Source organism: Alosa sapidissima, chromosome 10 (genome assembly GCF_018492685.1).
Source record: "Alosa sapidissima isolate fAloSap1 chromosome 10, fAloSap1.pri, whole genome shotgun sequence".
Lineage (NCBI taxonomy): Eukaryota > Metazoa > Chordata > Actinopteri > Clupeiformes > Clupeidae > Alosa > Alosa sapidissima.
The window spans coordinates 14,979,502-14,996,545 of NC_055966.1; the positions used below are offsets into that span (position 1 = coordinate 14,979,502).

General features: G+C 42.6%; 1 protein-coding gene across 1 annotated transcript in view; it reads right to left on the minus strand.

Annotated features, from left to right (window-relative positions):
- ascc3 (activating signal cointegrator 1 complex subunit 3) overlaps positions 1-17,044 on the minus strand; it is a 195,417-nt gene that overhangs the window by 96,439 nt on the left and 81,934 nt on the right. The window contains 1 exon segment of the mRNA XM_042106573.1: positions 6,573-6,737. Coding sequence (XP_041962507.1) covers positions 6,573-6,737 — 165 coding nt within the window.

The following is a 17,044-nucleotide window of genomic DNA, read 5'->3' on the forward strand; positions in this document are numbered from 1 at the left end:
TTTATAAAAAAAAAAAAAAAAAAAAAAAAAAAAAAACCTCTGGCCTTGGTTGTACCCAACTTTAAAATATTTTAAATAAAAGGGACTTACTCCTCTTTCCAGTCACCTATGGGAGCCAGCATCCCAGCATGCTGTAGAACGACAGCTTTATTAATTTCCTGTGCAAGATTGACACCTGACTGAAGCTCGCTGGAACGGAACGGGGGTAAGGAACGTTCCGGAGCGTCTGCTGCCGTCTCATGCGTCTGACTGTGGGTATTTGCATAATCACACTAATATTCCAAACGGCCGGCGTGATTCCGACACCAAGAGCCGCCAATCACCATCAGCAGGGACCTGTCGCACAGCAGGGCCTCCAACACGGGCAAGACACAACCGCCACACATGAGATGTCGATCACACGCATAACCACAGTCACCTACTGTCAACTACTGCATCTGTACGCTCACACACACACTGTATCACTCACTCATACACTCACTCACACACACACACACACACACACTCTCTTTTTTACACACACACACACTCTCTCTCTTTTACTCACACACACACAAACACGCACGCTCTCTCTCTCTCGCTCTCTCTCTGACACACAATAATATGTCTGAAATACAGTGGGTCCCAGTTAAAAATTGACACTTCATTCACGATCATGGTGAATGGTGAAATGTAAGTACAACTGCAGCCGCTTGGGGGCAGCATAGTCCGCTGTGGAGTTCCACGGTCGAACCAGACGGCGCATTCGACAGCAAGGGCTGTGATTGGCCGAGTTTTCAGTGCGTTTCTCTGTGTTTTTAGCAGCCCCTGCAACATGCTAGTCCACTGTAGCCTAAGCCTTGTACATAATGTTAAACATAGTTTTGGATTCAGTGGCAAGATTTCTTGATTGTACAGTGTCTGTCTCTCAGTAATGTTTTAAAATGAGAGCTTCGTCAGCTGGCAGTAGGCTACTTTGTCGGTAGTCATGAGAAGTTCGCTTGCTAACAGAACATAAATATGCTGCCCAGAAACCTTGTGAATAGTTCTGATTTTTTTTACTACACTAACGAGGTTGAAATATAGACTTTGCCTACAGCATCTCCTTAACAGTAATGTTAACAAAATGACAGCATTCATATGACAAAGAAAAACGAATTCGGTCACTCAAGACTGTGCCACAGCAACCAGTGTAGGCTACAGTCCTACCCAATAGGCCTACTCGAAGCAGATAGCGTTGTCTGACGGTCGAGTGGGTTAATGCACGTATTTCCAGAACAGGTCTGCAACTTTCAGGTAGTTCTGAGTTCGAATCTAGGCAGGAGCAGAGCCATATAAAGGCCTAGGCCTATTGTTATAATTTTTTGCAAGGTGTTGCTCCTGGCAATACTTGTTTATAATACGTTTGGTGATTAATTGATAGCTGTTTTTGGGACACGTTAAACGTTCTTTATAATGAGCGCATCCGGGGAGTAAAACGACTGTTACGCGCTGTTACAACTGTAGGCTACAATGATTGCAATACAAAAATATGCGCGTGTTAGTTTAGTTTTGTGTTTAGTTTTGTGATGTTTTGCACTTTTGCCTCATGTGTTTTCAGGTTTGAGGGCTTTTTTGGCAAGATTGACCTTGGTTAGACTCTGCATATGTTATTTCTTCGTATGGAAAATAAAGTCAATTTTCGACACGTCTGTTATTAGTTCAATAACAAGTGTTGCTTGTTAAAACATGTGACTAGTGAAACTCAAATGATTTTAGAAATATTTAGCCAAAGCCAAAAAGAGAAGGAGAGACGCCGGTGCAGCTCAGATGTCTTCTTAATTTTCTTTATTCTTTAGTAAAAGGTGCAGAACATTATTAAACTTTGACTAACGTTTCGATGTTCGTTAGTCAAAAACATCGACACATCGAAATGTTAGTCAAAGTTTAATAATGTTCTGCAGCTTTTACTGAAGAATAAAGAAAATTAAGAAGACATCTGAGCTGCACCGGCGTCTCTCTTCTCTAAAATATCTGTCCTGGCCTGGTTGCAACGGATTGTGGCCAAACGACAGAAGCGCGGAGAACCCTCCTTTGTCTTCCAAAAAGTGTTACTTTGTGCCCCGCGCTCCCCCACTGCTTGTGAAAGAAGGGGATGGGGGAGGGGGGCTTAACGTGAAAAAGCTTAATGTCACAAAACGGAAACGAGTCGTTTTAGGCTACAGGCCTTCATAATGGTAGGCTACAGGAAGTGGGGGGAGGGATGACCAGAGCCGTCATCTATCGTCTTTCCAGGCACACAGCTCGTTATAAAGCCTATCGACTGCCTTAACAGATAGGCTTTGCTCTTGGGTTTGGCCTGCAGCGAACTCAATGCTCTTGTTGCTTGCAGTTTGTTAAATAAAGCGATGCAGATTACATTATTTATTTCTGATTAATTGCGTCTTTTGATGTATGTTGCAACATTTGCTTGTTAGGCTGGGCTACTGTCAATGTCCTGTACAGGTCAATGTTCAACAATTGCTGGTGTAGGCCTAGGCTATTAATCAATTAGGGACTGTTCGTTATTTATTTAATTAAGGGGCTACCGGAGGAGTTTTGGGAGCGTTAGTCAAAAAAGACGTGATCCTCCCTCGCCAGCAAGAATTTTTTCTATGACCCTCCAAAGTGATTGAGAAAAAACGCATGATCCTCCCCAGTCCCAACAATGTATTGATGCCTTAGGCTACTGGGTCAATTTGGGAGCTTGCATGCTACGACTCCTTCCTTGAAATGCCTTGAAAAGGCTGTCGTTTGCACAATTTCACAAATAATCACCGGGACCGAAACAAACCTGTCAACTTTTCCCGGGTTTATCGCGTATTTTAACTTTTTCCTCGCTGTCTTAGGAGGAGCTGCAGGGCCGTCGCAAGGGGATGCGAGGCCCTGTGCGAACTTGACAGATGCAAGGCCCTTTTCACTTACGTGCATGAAATCATGCGATAGCTTACTTTACACATAGCCAAGGCTACCGTCGGTGTATTTTAATAGTAGCCTAGTCTAATAAGCTACACCAGCTTGCCTTTAAGAGGGGAAATTCAATTGTATAGCCTATAACATTAGCTGAGTCACATATTTGGCCATATGGTGTTTATCATAGGCTACATCACGAAACCAAATAGTGTAACAAAGGCGAACACTTTAACAGGGGGAATTCATTGGGCATGAATCATTGTGCTGAACGGTATTTGTCAATGAGCAGAAACACACACGACATTCAAACTATTGATAAGATGTACTGGTCTGTATCTATAGGCTAACATTGGACAAATAAATGACACTGACTCGCCATATCCTGACTCAGGAAAAAAAACATTTTCTTGCTTTGCCGCAAACTCAGCAATGAAATCATAGGCCAGTTTGCAGGTAGCCTAACGTCTTTTTCATAGAAGGGAGAGCCCAGTCTCTCCTGTGACATGGAGGTGCGCAAATAGTTTTTAATAGCCTGTTCAACTTCGAAAAGCTTCGTTCACCCGATGCCAGTCACTGATCGCAATTTCAAAGTTCGGAAAGCTTCATCTTTTTAAGTTTTAAGTGCAGTGGCCCATATCTGCCCCCTTTGGAATTATATCTCGAGCCTATTATAAGGTCCAGTGCGTTATGTCCTGGGATTCGGATGTGCTCAAAAAGAAAAGAAAAAACACTTTTTTTATAGATGGTTATGAGGAGCAATGTGAGAGAGAAATTTGATGATCATTGATCGTTGTTTTGGGACGTTAAGCCTTTTCCATAGGCGTCAGTGAAGGAGATTGAAGAATGACCATTTTTTTTTATACGAAAATATTTCTTAACTACAAAAACTCAGTGTCTAAAAACTCAGTGTCATTCAGACTCAACCCTCTTGTTGTTTTATTATCTTTTTCGTTGTCGTTTGAACGTTGGCAAGCAGGCATGTTGCGGTTGCAATTTAAGTGAAATTTCTACAGTAGGCCTACAACATGCTGTTAGGCTGGGCTACTGTCAATGTACTTGTACAGGTAAATGTTCAACAATTGCTGGTGTACAGGTTATATAATCAATTAGCTAAATCATTTGTCCATCTGTTTAAACATTTTTTCGTGCTACATTCAAACGCAAAAGGTGCTTTGATATATTTTTCGTTTGAACGTCGGCAAGCAGTCATGCTTTGGTTGCAATGAATGAGGATAATTGCTTTTTTTTTGCATTATTTTGAATATGACTCGCTCCAGTCTCAACAGCACGTACTTTTTCCACACGCTTAGTTCTAACACACATAGGCCTATCCCCTCTCGCTTTCTCTCTCTCCATCCCTGCACACGGTGCTTTCTTAAAGGAGCTGCACCATTTTACAACAATTGCATCTACATTTTCATATTACAATGTTTTGTCAAGTGTAAGCTTAAACTACCGTGATCAATTGAAGTTCCCGTGCCCCCGCTGCGTCATGGAAGCAGTAAGTCAGTCGCATCAAAAATAGTAGTGGCACCCAAGTGACACCTTGTGGTTGTTTGTGTCAACTGCAGTTTGTGCCATTTCTGCTGAGAAAATGGGGATCGTGATTCATGAAGGAACCCGTCCAAACTTAACGGGGACCCACTGTACATATAAACAAATGCAACCACACCATCTGTCTCACAAACATCCACACATAAGCAAAAGCAAATCACACACACTCAAATGCCACTCACACATACTGTACAAGGCAATATACACCCACAATGTAGTGTTAATTTTGTCACCTATTTTTAATTTAGTCTTAGTCTTAGTCTTGTGACGAAATGTCCTTTTTAGTCTTTATCATATTTAGTCATTCAAATATAATTTTTGTTAGTCAAGTTTTAGTCGACTAAAAGTCTCGTCATTTTAGTCTAGTTTTAGTCAAAAGAAAACTAAAGGTATCTTAGTCTTAGTCAGTTTTAGTCACATTTTAGTCTTTTTTTTTATAACAAATTATTTCTGATTACCATTTGAGTCTAATAGTGTTTCACACATCTCAATTTTCCAACAATATTATGTGTCCACAGGGCTACTCGTCTGTTATAATTACTCATTCTGATTTTTTGTCAGTCAGTATGTTTACATGCACAGGTAAGTCGAGCTACAGTTATAGCTCAGCTGGGATTTGACCATAGACAGTAAAAGATTTGACTGGACCACTGTCATTCGTAGACCAGTGTTTCTTAAAGTGTGGTCCAGGGATCACTAGTGGTCCGCAAGCTATACCAAGTGGTCCGCGAGCAGACGTGGTAAAATATAATATAGATGAGTTGTTTGCAATATTGAACCAAGTTGTATGTCAAAACAGTTCTGAAACACTGTCTATGTAAGATATGCCAGTTTAAATCATACAGTATGAATCCACACAATAAGCAAAGTGCAAAGACAATAAGCAAGGTGGTTCAGTGAGTAGGCTGTATTGTGTAGACTAATTATAGGCTACTGTTGAAGTAGGTCTAATCTTTTTTTTTTTTTTAGCTAGGGTTAGTTAAGTGGTCCTGAAACTGAAAAAGTTTGAGAAACACTGTCAGTAGGCCAAGATATTAATGTTTTACTCCGCCTCGCTAGATGGCGATATGCGCCCAAACACAACACAATCCCCAAACAGACTCTCCATCTTATCCATAGCTAACTTGCTAGCGAACTTTCCATATTAGCTGACTTGCTAGCAAACTTTGCATCATCAGTCTAACTAGTTAAATAGTTGACATTACATGATGAACATTTTCGTATGGACATTCTGGGGGATGTTAATTTGTATGAGAAGCTTCAACTTCTGGGTATGTAGCATTGTGGCATAAAGCTTAGGTAGTTAGCTTGCTAACTCTGACAGAAATCTCCAGTGTTCTTGTTCCATGTAGTTTCGTGTTGCAGCCACAGGGTTGCAGCAACAGCATGTAGACTAGCCTACAGGAAAGCTGTTGCCTATGAACTCATTCGGAATATTTTGAAAACGTAACAGCTAGATATTCTTCTCTTCTCATTTTGTAGACGAAAATGAAGAGATTTTATCTTAGTTTTTATTTCATGCAAAACATTTTAGTCTCGTCTTTTTTCGTCAACAATAATGCATCTTAAGATAGTCTTAGTCAGTGTTTCAGGACATTACTGCCGTCTCGTCATCGTCTCGTCTTAGTCATGAAAAAAAAGGTCGTTGACGAACATATTTCCTCTCGTCTCGTCTGACGAAATTAACACTACCACAATGTTTAGACAAAAGTCTAGAATTTACCTCTAGTCTTTTCCAAGTAGTATGTTTGAATGCACCCATATTCAGATCAAGTAACAGGCATGCCCCTTATTCATTAAGTCATCATTGAAAGGTATTTCTCATAGTCAGGGATTGAGTTAACTGTACTGACTGCTGTTGAACTGTTATGTTGCACATTGTTACTCAATCAACATAAAACTTACCTTGAGTATTGATTTAAACCAAAAAAATACTCCATTCATCTATAAACATTCATCTCGGAGGGTCAGAGTCGCATGAGTAATACCCTGTCCCACTGTACTGCCAAGTCTAGCAGACACCTCCATTTACCCATGAGACATGCTATTTCAGTGTCCTGAGCTGCAGGTGTGCACAGGGGTGTCCAGGTGCACCACGGCAGACGTACCTGTCGGAGGGTGCGAGCCACCAGGCTCTCCAGCACAGGTCCTCGGTCCTCGTGGAGCAGGTGCACCTCGTCCAGGATGAGCAGCCGCACCACTTGAGAGAGCGCCACGTCGCCCACGCTCTTGCGCGTCACCACGTCCCACTTCTCTGGCGTGGTCACCAGCATCTGGGGGGGGGATCAAATCACAGGACACGCACAACCACAACAATTTACCAATACAGATTGCAAAGTGTATGCATCAACACAGAACACATTGGCAGAGAATGAAGCTGAGGCTTTCCCATAACGCCTTGTCTAACCACAGTGAATGAAGCTGAAGCTCTCCCACAATGCCTTGCCTAACCACAGTGAATGAACCTGAAGCTCTCCCACAATGCCTTGCCACAATAAATTGCCCACTTCACCTTCCGTCCGATGCCAGTGCGTCCAGTGATGGCTGGAGTACGCAACACAGGGCACATACACATTCATCACATAATCACTAGACACATTTCCTGCCCAACCATAAGAAAATACACAATTTCACAACTGACACCATCCATTTGATGCCACCGTGCCCTTCGATGGCTTGGATGCCTAAGTCTCACTGAATCTCCATGTGTCTTACACCAATCCCCTCTGTGCTGTAAGCAAACTCAACTAATCTCAGGCAATCAATGACATGCCACTGGGGTGACCCTTCGGCGGCGAAGTCAATAGGCGATCGATAACCCAAGCTATCTGCCAATGGTCTGTGTCACTGTCGATACCCTGATCAACCTATCCATGGGCCCCGCGCAGCCAGTCAATGGTCACTGTCCCATGGGAACCCATATGCACAAACTATTTATCTGCCCACGTCATTAACTGCCCATCACACATCTCCGACAGGGTCAGCAACCTCATTTGTTGGACTGGTCACTGCAGGACAATACCTCTTCCTGTCAGGTTTGTCTTACACTTTCACACTTCAAACAAGCGAGCAGGAGACCTCTGTAATGTTAATTCGCAGGAGGCAATGGGGGTGTTTATTACAGACCTGCCACATAGATTCAAAAATTAAAAAGAAAAAAAGATATTTACAGGGGCAGTCATTTCTGATATTCCAAAGGGGAACTCTGTTTGATCTGCAGTTCTCTCTAATGCTGTTATTCTAATGTGGCGAGGTAACACTTTCAAAAGGTGATTAAAAACACAACACAAACAACCATGTGAAAAAGAATGGCCCTCCGAGATGTTTGCCAACCTGTCAGCGAGTGAGAAAATTCCTTTTAAATACTTAGCAAGGCAGAGAGAGAGTGAGAGAGAGAGAGAGAGAGGGAGAGAGCAGAGTGAATTGAGGGTGCAAAGAGAGTGAGAGAAAGAGAGTGAGAGAGAGAGAGAGAATGCACAGAGAGCAAGCAGTTCATTAAATCCTCTCTAGTTTGCATTTAAATCAATCTGGCCAGCCATTAGAGACTAGCGCTGGAAGAGGGAAGAAGAGGCAAGCTTGTGCTTAATTAGACTGCGGCTAATCTAAATGGAAGCTCTGGCACACAGGTAGTGGGCCAAAGTGCTCCGTTTAATTACCTTACAAAAGCGGCAATAAATGTATTTAATACTGTAGTTTAGGAATCAGCTGTGCGAGTGTTTGTGTGTTGTGGTGTTTGTGTGGCTGTGTTTGCATGTGTGTTTGTGTGTGTTGTGGTGTTTGTGTGGCTGTGTTTGCATGTGTGTTTGTGTGTGTTGTGGTGTTTGTGTGGCTGTGTTTGCATGTGTGTTTGTGTGTGTGTTGTGGTGTGTAGGTCGGCTGTGTCAGTCTAAATGCTTCACTAAATTGAGTTCCACTGGCATGTAAAGAGGAATACAACAGATCCAGTAACTGATATCTAATCAGATAGATTACCCTTTGTCGGCAAAGCTGGCTTGCAAACGCTATTTAAAGCTGCTTTTGGTTAATAGGTTGGTTTAGTCTATTATTATAGTCTATAGTAGATTATGTGTACAGGTGTTGCCCCCATACACACATGTGCACACAAGCATACACATAAAACACAAATTGCATGCCCACGTACGCTTCCACCCACAGCTCCTGCTAGCCTGCGCCTTCCACAAGAAATGCTCTACACACACAAGCCCTGTGGCCTCTGATCACCACGGCCTGCTGCACGCTGGCCCGCTGACCGTCGCCCTGGCAACCAGCTTAAGGTGTATGAACCGACAGTTCCTCCTCCTCGTCTCCTTCTTCTTCTTCTTCTTCCACTTCCTGAACTGGCCCATCTCCTCCTCCTCCCTCTCACTTTGTGTTTTGCTCGGGTGGTCCTGTGCTTTCTGCCACCCATCCAAATGGACATGTTCCTGACTAATACCTTCTCTAGCTGCCCAGCTGTGAAAATCGAGAGCGCCTGTAATCTCAGGCTTCGCCTTCAATCTCAGCTTGTTTGGTGCTTTCTCAGCTGCCTGTTAGCGTGGCCGAATCAATTTTCACTTGGCTGGATTCAGCTATGGATCTGTCTGTCTGTCTTGTCTGTCTGTCTGGTGTGATATAGTGTGCCTTTTTGTGAGCCTTGCTGTTGTACGGTCACATACATCATGTAAAGAGTGGACAGGTATTAAGATGGCCGCCACTCAAGTCTTTGCACTAGGTACACTCTGTTCTTTGCAGTGTTGCCAACGGTTTCTTTGAGGTAAATGGTTTTAAGGCAGACACAATAATGACTTCAGGGCTTTCCTCCACTGCCCTCCTAAACACGGTCTCATTCTCTCTCTCTGCGTAGGTGTGTGAGAGAGTATGGGTGTGTGTGCTAGTAATGGAACTGAGGAGAGCAGTATGGCTGCAAGGAACAGTAATTGGTTGAGACAGAGAAAGCGACAGAAAGCCAACACACACACACACAAGCTGTCTATATAAATATCAATGGAGAGCATGTTATCACTTTTAAAATCTAGCCTTTTGCAATTAGCACCACAGATTGATGTTCCAAATAAGAAGCTTGTTAAAGATAAAAAAATAAATAAAAATGGCGTTTCTTAAAGTCCAACCTTATGCTATTAACTTTTCAAGCAAGATGTTTTTTTTTGTATGTTACATACTGTAGACACGCTTATCTTAAATTACAGGAAAGTCTGTTATTCGCATATCTCTTGAACCGCTCGTCCGATTGATTTCAAACTTGACAGGTGCCTTGCTACGGGCACGAGTAAATGCAGTGCTAAGTTTGACGTTGATAAGTAATGAAAATATAATGTTAAATATATTGGTAAAAGAAGCACACATTGGCTTTCTCCGCTCTACTGTAGCCACTCCCCCTCTCACACAGCACAGTGCAGGGCCAGAGACAGAGAGGGTAAGCAGAGTTTTGGGAGCACTGAATCAAGGCACAGTGTGGGTCAAGATGCAAGATATTTGGATGGTTATCATGTCCGACCTCAACAATAATGTATGCAGTTTTCTTGCATAAAATGGTTTCCGCGGATTTTGCAATAACAGGCCAACAAACACGGGTATGCAGTGGCTATTCAAAATGACATAAAAACAATGTGCAAAAAACTGACACTTCGAATAGCCCAGGCTACTTTGGACTTGAGACTTTGAATAAACAAATGATAATCCTGACTGTGAGGTCCCAAGTTGAAACGAGCGATAGGCTAATGGTCCTGAATTTAAGGACATTTCAGAATGCCACACAGCTAGACAACGAGTAGCAGACAGAAGGACATGTCCGTTATGCCAGTGGTTCTCAAACTTTTTCTTTCATTCCCCACTTTGATCAAGGGGGCATTCTCGTGCCCCACCTGTCCCTCATCACTCTAAGAAAGTGGTAGGTCAAGCTTAAAATTGTCAAATTTATTGAAAAAATGACAAGTTCTAAATATATCCTCTTCAACAGAGTTAAAATCAGCTGGTGCTGCAGATATAATAATAAATAAATACATAACACATATATTTCTGTTTTCCAGCAACATATTAGGAAGCATAGGCCATTTTACAGCATTGTACAATATATTCAAGGAAATACCAACATGCTGCATTAAATGGATACATAATCCAGTCATACTGAGCACTGCTGGTTTGGAAATATTTTTGAAATAAACTTTGCAGGGATGTGATGTAGGCCTACTGTTTAATACATGGGATCACAAGAGTGGCTCCCAATCAGACGTTTCAGCGATTTCGCTCAGAAATCTCAAAGGCATAATAAGCCTACTGTCGCGATCGAGGCGCCTGTCCCATACTCAAGTTTTTTTGGTGAATGCAGTAATCTTATTTGCTAGGTGAAGTAGGTGCTTGTCTTTGCCTTGTAACTGGACATTTAACTCAAATGTATCGCTAAGGTATATCAAATATATCGCTAAGATAGGCCAGCTTTGTCAAGAAATGTTCATTAGTGAACGTGCTTGCAGATTCAAACATGCGCTCTTCCTCCAAGAAGAGGCGACTCGTAGCTCAAACACGCGCGACAGCACTTTACCTCGGGAAAGCCACCTTGCCTCGCTGTGAAACAGTACAGCCTTTTGGTCAGCTACCATCTCTTCGCAAAGTGCGGAGAATAGACGCGCTTTTAAGGGCCGGGTCTTGATGAAATTCACCACTCTCACAACAACGTTCAAAATCTCATGTAGGTCGGGACTAACTAAGCTGCCTTGACACGAGCGCTTCCCTGTGAATAACACAGTGCGTCCATTGCGCATCAGGTGTTACCTGGGCCCAGGCTACAGATAAACAAATAAATAAAAAACTCCTGTTTTTCACGTCAGTTCGTGCCCCACCTGGCATGTCTCCGCGACCCACAGTTTGAGAAACGCTGCATTATGCTACCAAAGACTGTTTTTGAGTCACATTGTTGCAGATCTCATATGATGATGCATCTTTCTACAAAATGATTTGTATTCTATAATAAGTTATTCAATAGGCTTAACATATATAGCCTTAGATCAAAGCTTTAGGCTTATGTAATTTCGATCAGCTAGAGACAGTGGGTTAAATTGAGAAATGAGAGAGAGAGAGAGAGAGAGAGAGAGAGAGAGAGAGAGAGAGAGAGAGAGAGAGAGAGAGAGAGAGAGAGAGAGAGAGAGGACCAATGCAGTGGGTTAAACTGAGAAATTAAAGAGAGAGAGGACCAATGCAGTGGGTGAAATTGAGAAAAGAGAGATAGAGATAGAGATAGAGAGAGAGAGAGAGAGGACCAATGCAGTGGGTTAAACTGAGACAGAGACAGCTAAAACTCTTTAAGACAATGAGATGGAACTGACAGTCTGTGTGTGTGTGTTGTTGGGGTAATTAATGAGGCCTACAGGCCTGAAGATGAACACCTGCTGAGTGGGGGTTGGGGTGGGAGGGTTGGAGGATTCGACCAACTAGTGAGCGTGCCGTCAAAGTTCACTCTACTCCCTCTTTTTCTCCATCAGACGATCTTAGCAATTTACCCCCCTCCCCCCCCCCCCCCCCCCCCCCCCTCCAGGCCCTCTGAGCTCCCCACGCCGCCCCGGTGAAGATGAAACACCGCTGGAGCCGTCAGCCAAGTTCCTGCTCTCTTGCCCTCTCTCTCTCTCTCTTGCCCTCTGTCTCTCTTGCCCCCCCCCCTCTCTCATTCCTCATCCTTTTAATCCCTCTATACCTCAGAACGCACAGTCACTTGCAAGTACCTTTATTTCTCCATGTTCTTTTATCTGCTTCTCCCTGTTCTTCTCCCTGATCTGTTCTTTTACCTACTGTATTTGTAAAGCTTTTGTAAACTGCCAATGTGTATGAATTGTGCTGTAAAAAAGAAATGTGCCATGCCTTGCCTACAAACCACTTTAAATCTCCTGACAGTGATTTGAGTGTCCACGCAGGGAAAAAACAGCCCTGTGTTTGTACGGATCATAAGATTGATGAGCGAATCAGACCTGATGGGTTGATAAAGCTACTCAGCACCAATGATGAGCGGAGAGCTGACCTACTAATTTACGAGCCACTCGGCCGGGGCTGAACACCTGATTGGTTGATTTAGTGAGCGGGCAGTCAGTTAGGCCTGAGTAATTTATCGGACGCATGTTGGGGGAAGAAGGAGGCGATTGGCTGCTGCATCGACCCAGTGGACACTGAATGTCAGGCTCCTGGCTGTGTCCCCGGCCACTGGAAACATTTTACGAGCGCCAATGAAGCATATGGCACTCATGGACAAAAAGCTTATAGCGATGTTTTTTATAGGGTACTGGTGTGTGTGTGTGTGTGTGTGTTACAACCCTTTAGTCTGTGTGGTGGTGGGGCGTGGACAGTAGGCAGCACTGGCTAGATGATTAGTTGACTGTCCACATCTGTGAAAGGTGGGGTGTATAAAACAGCTCCAGTTCTCCCTCTGCAAAATAATCTTCCCCTCAGATCATTCTCATACACACGCCCTCGACACTCACACACACTTAAATATATTTGACATACATCTATACATACAGTCTACATACTTACACCCCTAGACATGGTTTCTTGCTATTGTTATGTTTGTATTACTTTAATGAAATGATTGTTGTTAATTGTTTTAAGCAAACATTATTGTCCACCTCTCTTTATATTGCAGTCACACAGATCAAGCAGTGTGTGTGTGTGTGTGTTTACAATGACCTTCCAATCAGATGATAATCAAATCTACAGAGGCTAAGGCCCACCAGTCTAGGTGTGAGGACCCTTCAGCCAATCAGCTCCTTTTGACCAGATAACTAAGTGCTCTGCTTCCAACACTCAAGACTCACACCACACACACACACACACACACACACACACACACACACAGACACTTTCTTCACAGTTGAGGCTCCCCACCCTAAAGAAAATGAACACTTGCGGACAAAAATACTCAAAGCATCTGTAAAAAGTGTTTTCTTTGTGACTAAAACATCCTTAATTAAAACCGCTCTTTCAGCATGTTCTCTCTTTCTCTCTGGTCGCCCTGGGTAGTCGAACCAGCGGGAGCGAAGTGTGCACATCATGGCGGGGTGTGTGTGTGTGTGTGTGTGTGTGTGCGAGTGTGTGCGTGTGTGTGTGTGTGTGTGTGTGTGTGTGTGTGTGGGGGGGGTTTGTCCAAGCCTAGTGTACAAGCAAGGCATTAAACATTTCACCGAGCAGCCACTGTTACTATGGCAACAACAAAATAAGAGAAAAGACAAAGTGGTTCTGTCCTCGATGGCTGCGATGGAGGAACGGAAAAGGAATAATAACAAAAACAAAAAAACAATGGGTGGGGGGGCATGAAAAATAGATAAAGGAGAAAGAGAGGGAGAGAGAGAGAGAAAGAAATAGAGAGACAGAGAGAGAGATTGAAGAGATAGAGAAAAGACGGGAAAGGTGAATGAACATTTTGAAAGCAGAAGTGAAAGACAGCAAAGGGGAGCAAGAGTGACACCAGACACTACAGAACAAAACTACAAAAGGGGCGCACTGATGGGAAATCTGCTGTCCATACTTGCTGTGATGTGATACTGATGGGAAATGGGAAATCTGCTGTCCATACTTGCTGTGATGTGAGTATTATGAGTATTGAGTGTGAGAGTGCGTTGAAGTGTGTGCTGACATGGGCTGGTGTGTTGGATGGTGGGCTATTGATCTATGTCAGACAAACACTTCCTAAACACTGTACCTCACAACGGACAATAAGACACACACACACCGTACACACGAACATAAAAACCTTTAACAACACACATAATTTACACCACATAACATTACACACAAGCCACACACTTCTACACTCTGTATAAGACACACCAGTGTTTCCCCTAGAATTTTTTCCAGCAGCGGTGCTGTTGATCGTAGGAAGCCCCCCCCCCCCCCCCAAAAAAAAACCCATAAAAAAATTTGAAAAAATTACTCCATAAATGGTGACTTCTGGTGGATTTTGTGAAAGAAATGGACAGATTGAGTTACAAATTATGACATAACCATCAACACAAGCATTTACAAAGCATGATTATTGCAGTACTTGAACAGGGTTATTCATGTTTTTCTTTCACCTTTTTCATTTACATTATTAGTATTAGCCACTGTACAACTGTACACCGTAGGCCACTGTACAAACTATTACTATTTAGAATTTACAGTGCTGTGCATAAGTTAAGACATTTATATATAATAATAACATTTAAATTTATTTACGATACATGACATTAAAAAATAATTGATATTGATGTCCTATTTTTTTTTTTAATCAAGGACTTAAGACAGAAGGCAAAATATGTTTTTTATTCCTCCCTTTAGCCAATTTCAGCATGGGTGTCTTAACTTTTGCACAGCACTGTAAAAACTATATAGACTTCTCTTTCATGCCATTACACTGTATTGGTGCTGTGCAAGTCGAATTGAGTGCCTGTGTCCCTTTAATGCCGTGACGGCCCGTGACGCTGGCTTGATTCTCACGATTTTAAGCTAACTTAGTAGCGTTGTTGTGCATGGTGCATAAGAATATGTGGATGAAATGAATTATGTTTCCCATGTCATTTGGTAAAATAAATGGTCAAAAATTCGAAGAAAATCTATAATTTTGGTGAGCTCTACAGGAATTACAAACTATCTCAGATGTAAATGCTTGTGTATCCTATTACTCAAATTCAATTAAACCCACCAATAGGCTAGCTAGACCTTAGTTACACAGCCTAGGTATGTTAGCAACACAGGGCTTGAAAGAATTGCCTGTATCACAAACAAAAACGAAACAATGCGTGGAATTTATCTAGGAATAGGCTACTGAAGGTAGGGGCGAGCTATCTCGCTGGCGTGTTTAATTTGGTTCCTTGGTTAACATAATGTATGCTACGTTTTTGCACAAAATTGCGTCTGCTAATAAACTTAAACATAAACACAAACAAGCGTGATCTCCTGTGGAATCCCTGACTGCGCCTTCAACGTTAGCCTACTATTATTTGTTGACATGAAATGAATGGCAGCTGTTCCTGAAGTTCACTTATTTTATTTTTTTTAATTAGGCAACTTTTTTTGCAGTGGCGCTTGAATTCCAGGAGCGGCGCTGTGCCGCTGCTGAATACATTGTAGGGGAAACACTGCACACACACACAGTGTTTGTGAGTGCGTGTGCATGAGTGTGTGTGTATATCTGTGCGTGCATGCGTGTGTGTGCTTGCGTGCATGCGCATGTGTGTGTGTGTGTGTGTGTGTGTGTGTGTTCTGTATTCTGTATGCTACTTGGCAGTATTGTCAGAATATAAACCATACACAGTGAGGCTAACAGACAAGAAACTGCTATACTGCTCCATGCAACCTATGAGTTGCTTCTTTATTGTATCAGTCACATTAATTTCCTATGTTATTATTATGACCGCCGCTAGCGAAGCGGTCATATAGGTATTGTCAAAGTCCCCCCCCCCCCCCTCCCCGTCATCTACTTCCTGAATTTTTGGTCAACGATATCCAGGACACCGAACCACCGGGGCACATGAAATTTGGTGGGTATGTAGCCCCACTAGACTTTTACAGAAAAATTTTGTTTCGTCCCTGGGGGCCACTCCCCCCCCGTGCTGGGCCCCCCGAACCGCAAAAAAAGCAGTTTTTCCTAAATAACTACCTGAACCGTGGCACTGAGGATGAAGAATCTTTCATGGTCTATGTTGGTCTCAAGGGCCCACATCAACCTGGCCCATAATCACTCATTTGTGATTTGCACCCCCCCCAGTAAAAAATGAAAATGCAATATTATTCTGCTTTAATCGCCCTCATCTTCAGTTAAGATGTTCAGAACTGCACCAAATTTTATGTGTATGATTGAACTGGCATTCTCTGGGGGTATGCCAAGTTTCGTAAAATTTCATCCATGGGGGGGGTCCTAAAAAAATTAGGTTATGTGTACATTTAGTGACTGTACACTCATTGGCCTGTAGATGGCGGTGCACACATATACACATGCACACACACACAGGCACCCACATACTATTGGTATTAGAACGGCCGATACATAATTACAAATTCAGTAGGATTAAAAGAAAGCCAAAAATAAATATTCATCATCATCATCATGGCTGCATTTCCAGAATTGGCGATAAGTAGTCGTTTGTCCACTAGATGGCGCATCGTTGCAGTGAGACATAATTTTGTTGGAAGTTAAAAGTGGGTTGGAAAAACAATGGACGCTTCCTACAAGGACTGTTTACCGCAGAGAACGTCTAAAAAGGATAGGACAATGTTCACATGAAATGTAATTTCCATTTCTTCTTGAAGCCGAAATAAATCTGAGGATGTTTATCGGACATGCTTGGTTTTTACTGCAGGTACGTTAATCTTATAATATCAATAAGGACCTAGGTAATGTTACCTTTAGCGTTGGTTGAGCGATGGAGGCCAATTTGATTGATTGCATTTGTAGAAAACTATAAATGCGGTTATACCAAGCAAATTAATAGCAGCACTGTAATTGTATCTTTCGACTGTCATTTGTTGCACTTGCTACAAAAATCATTCTGTGCAATGGAAGATTTATCAACGTTACACCGGTCTGATACAGTTTTGCCTATACATGCGTGAGACTGAGACT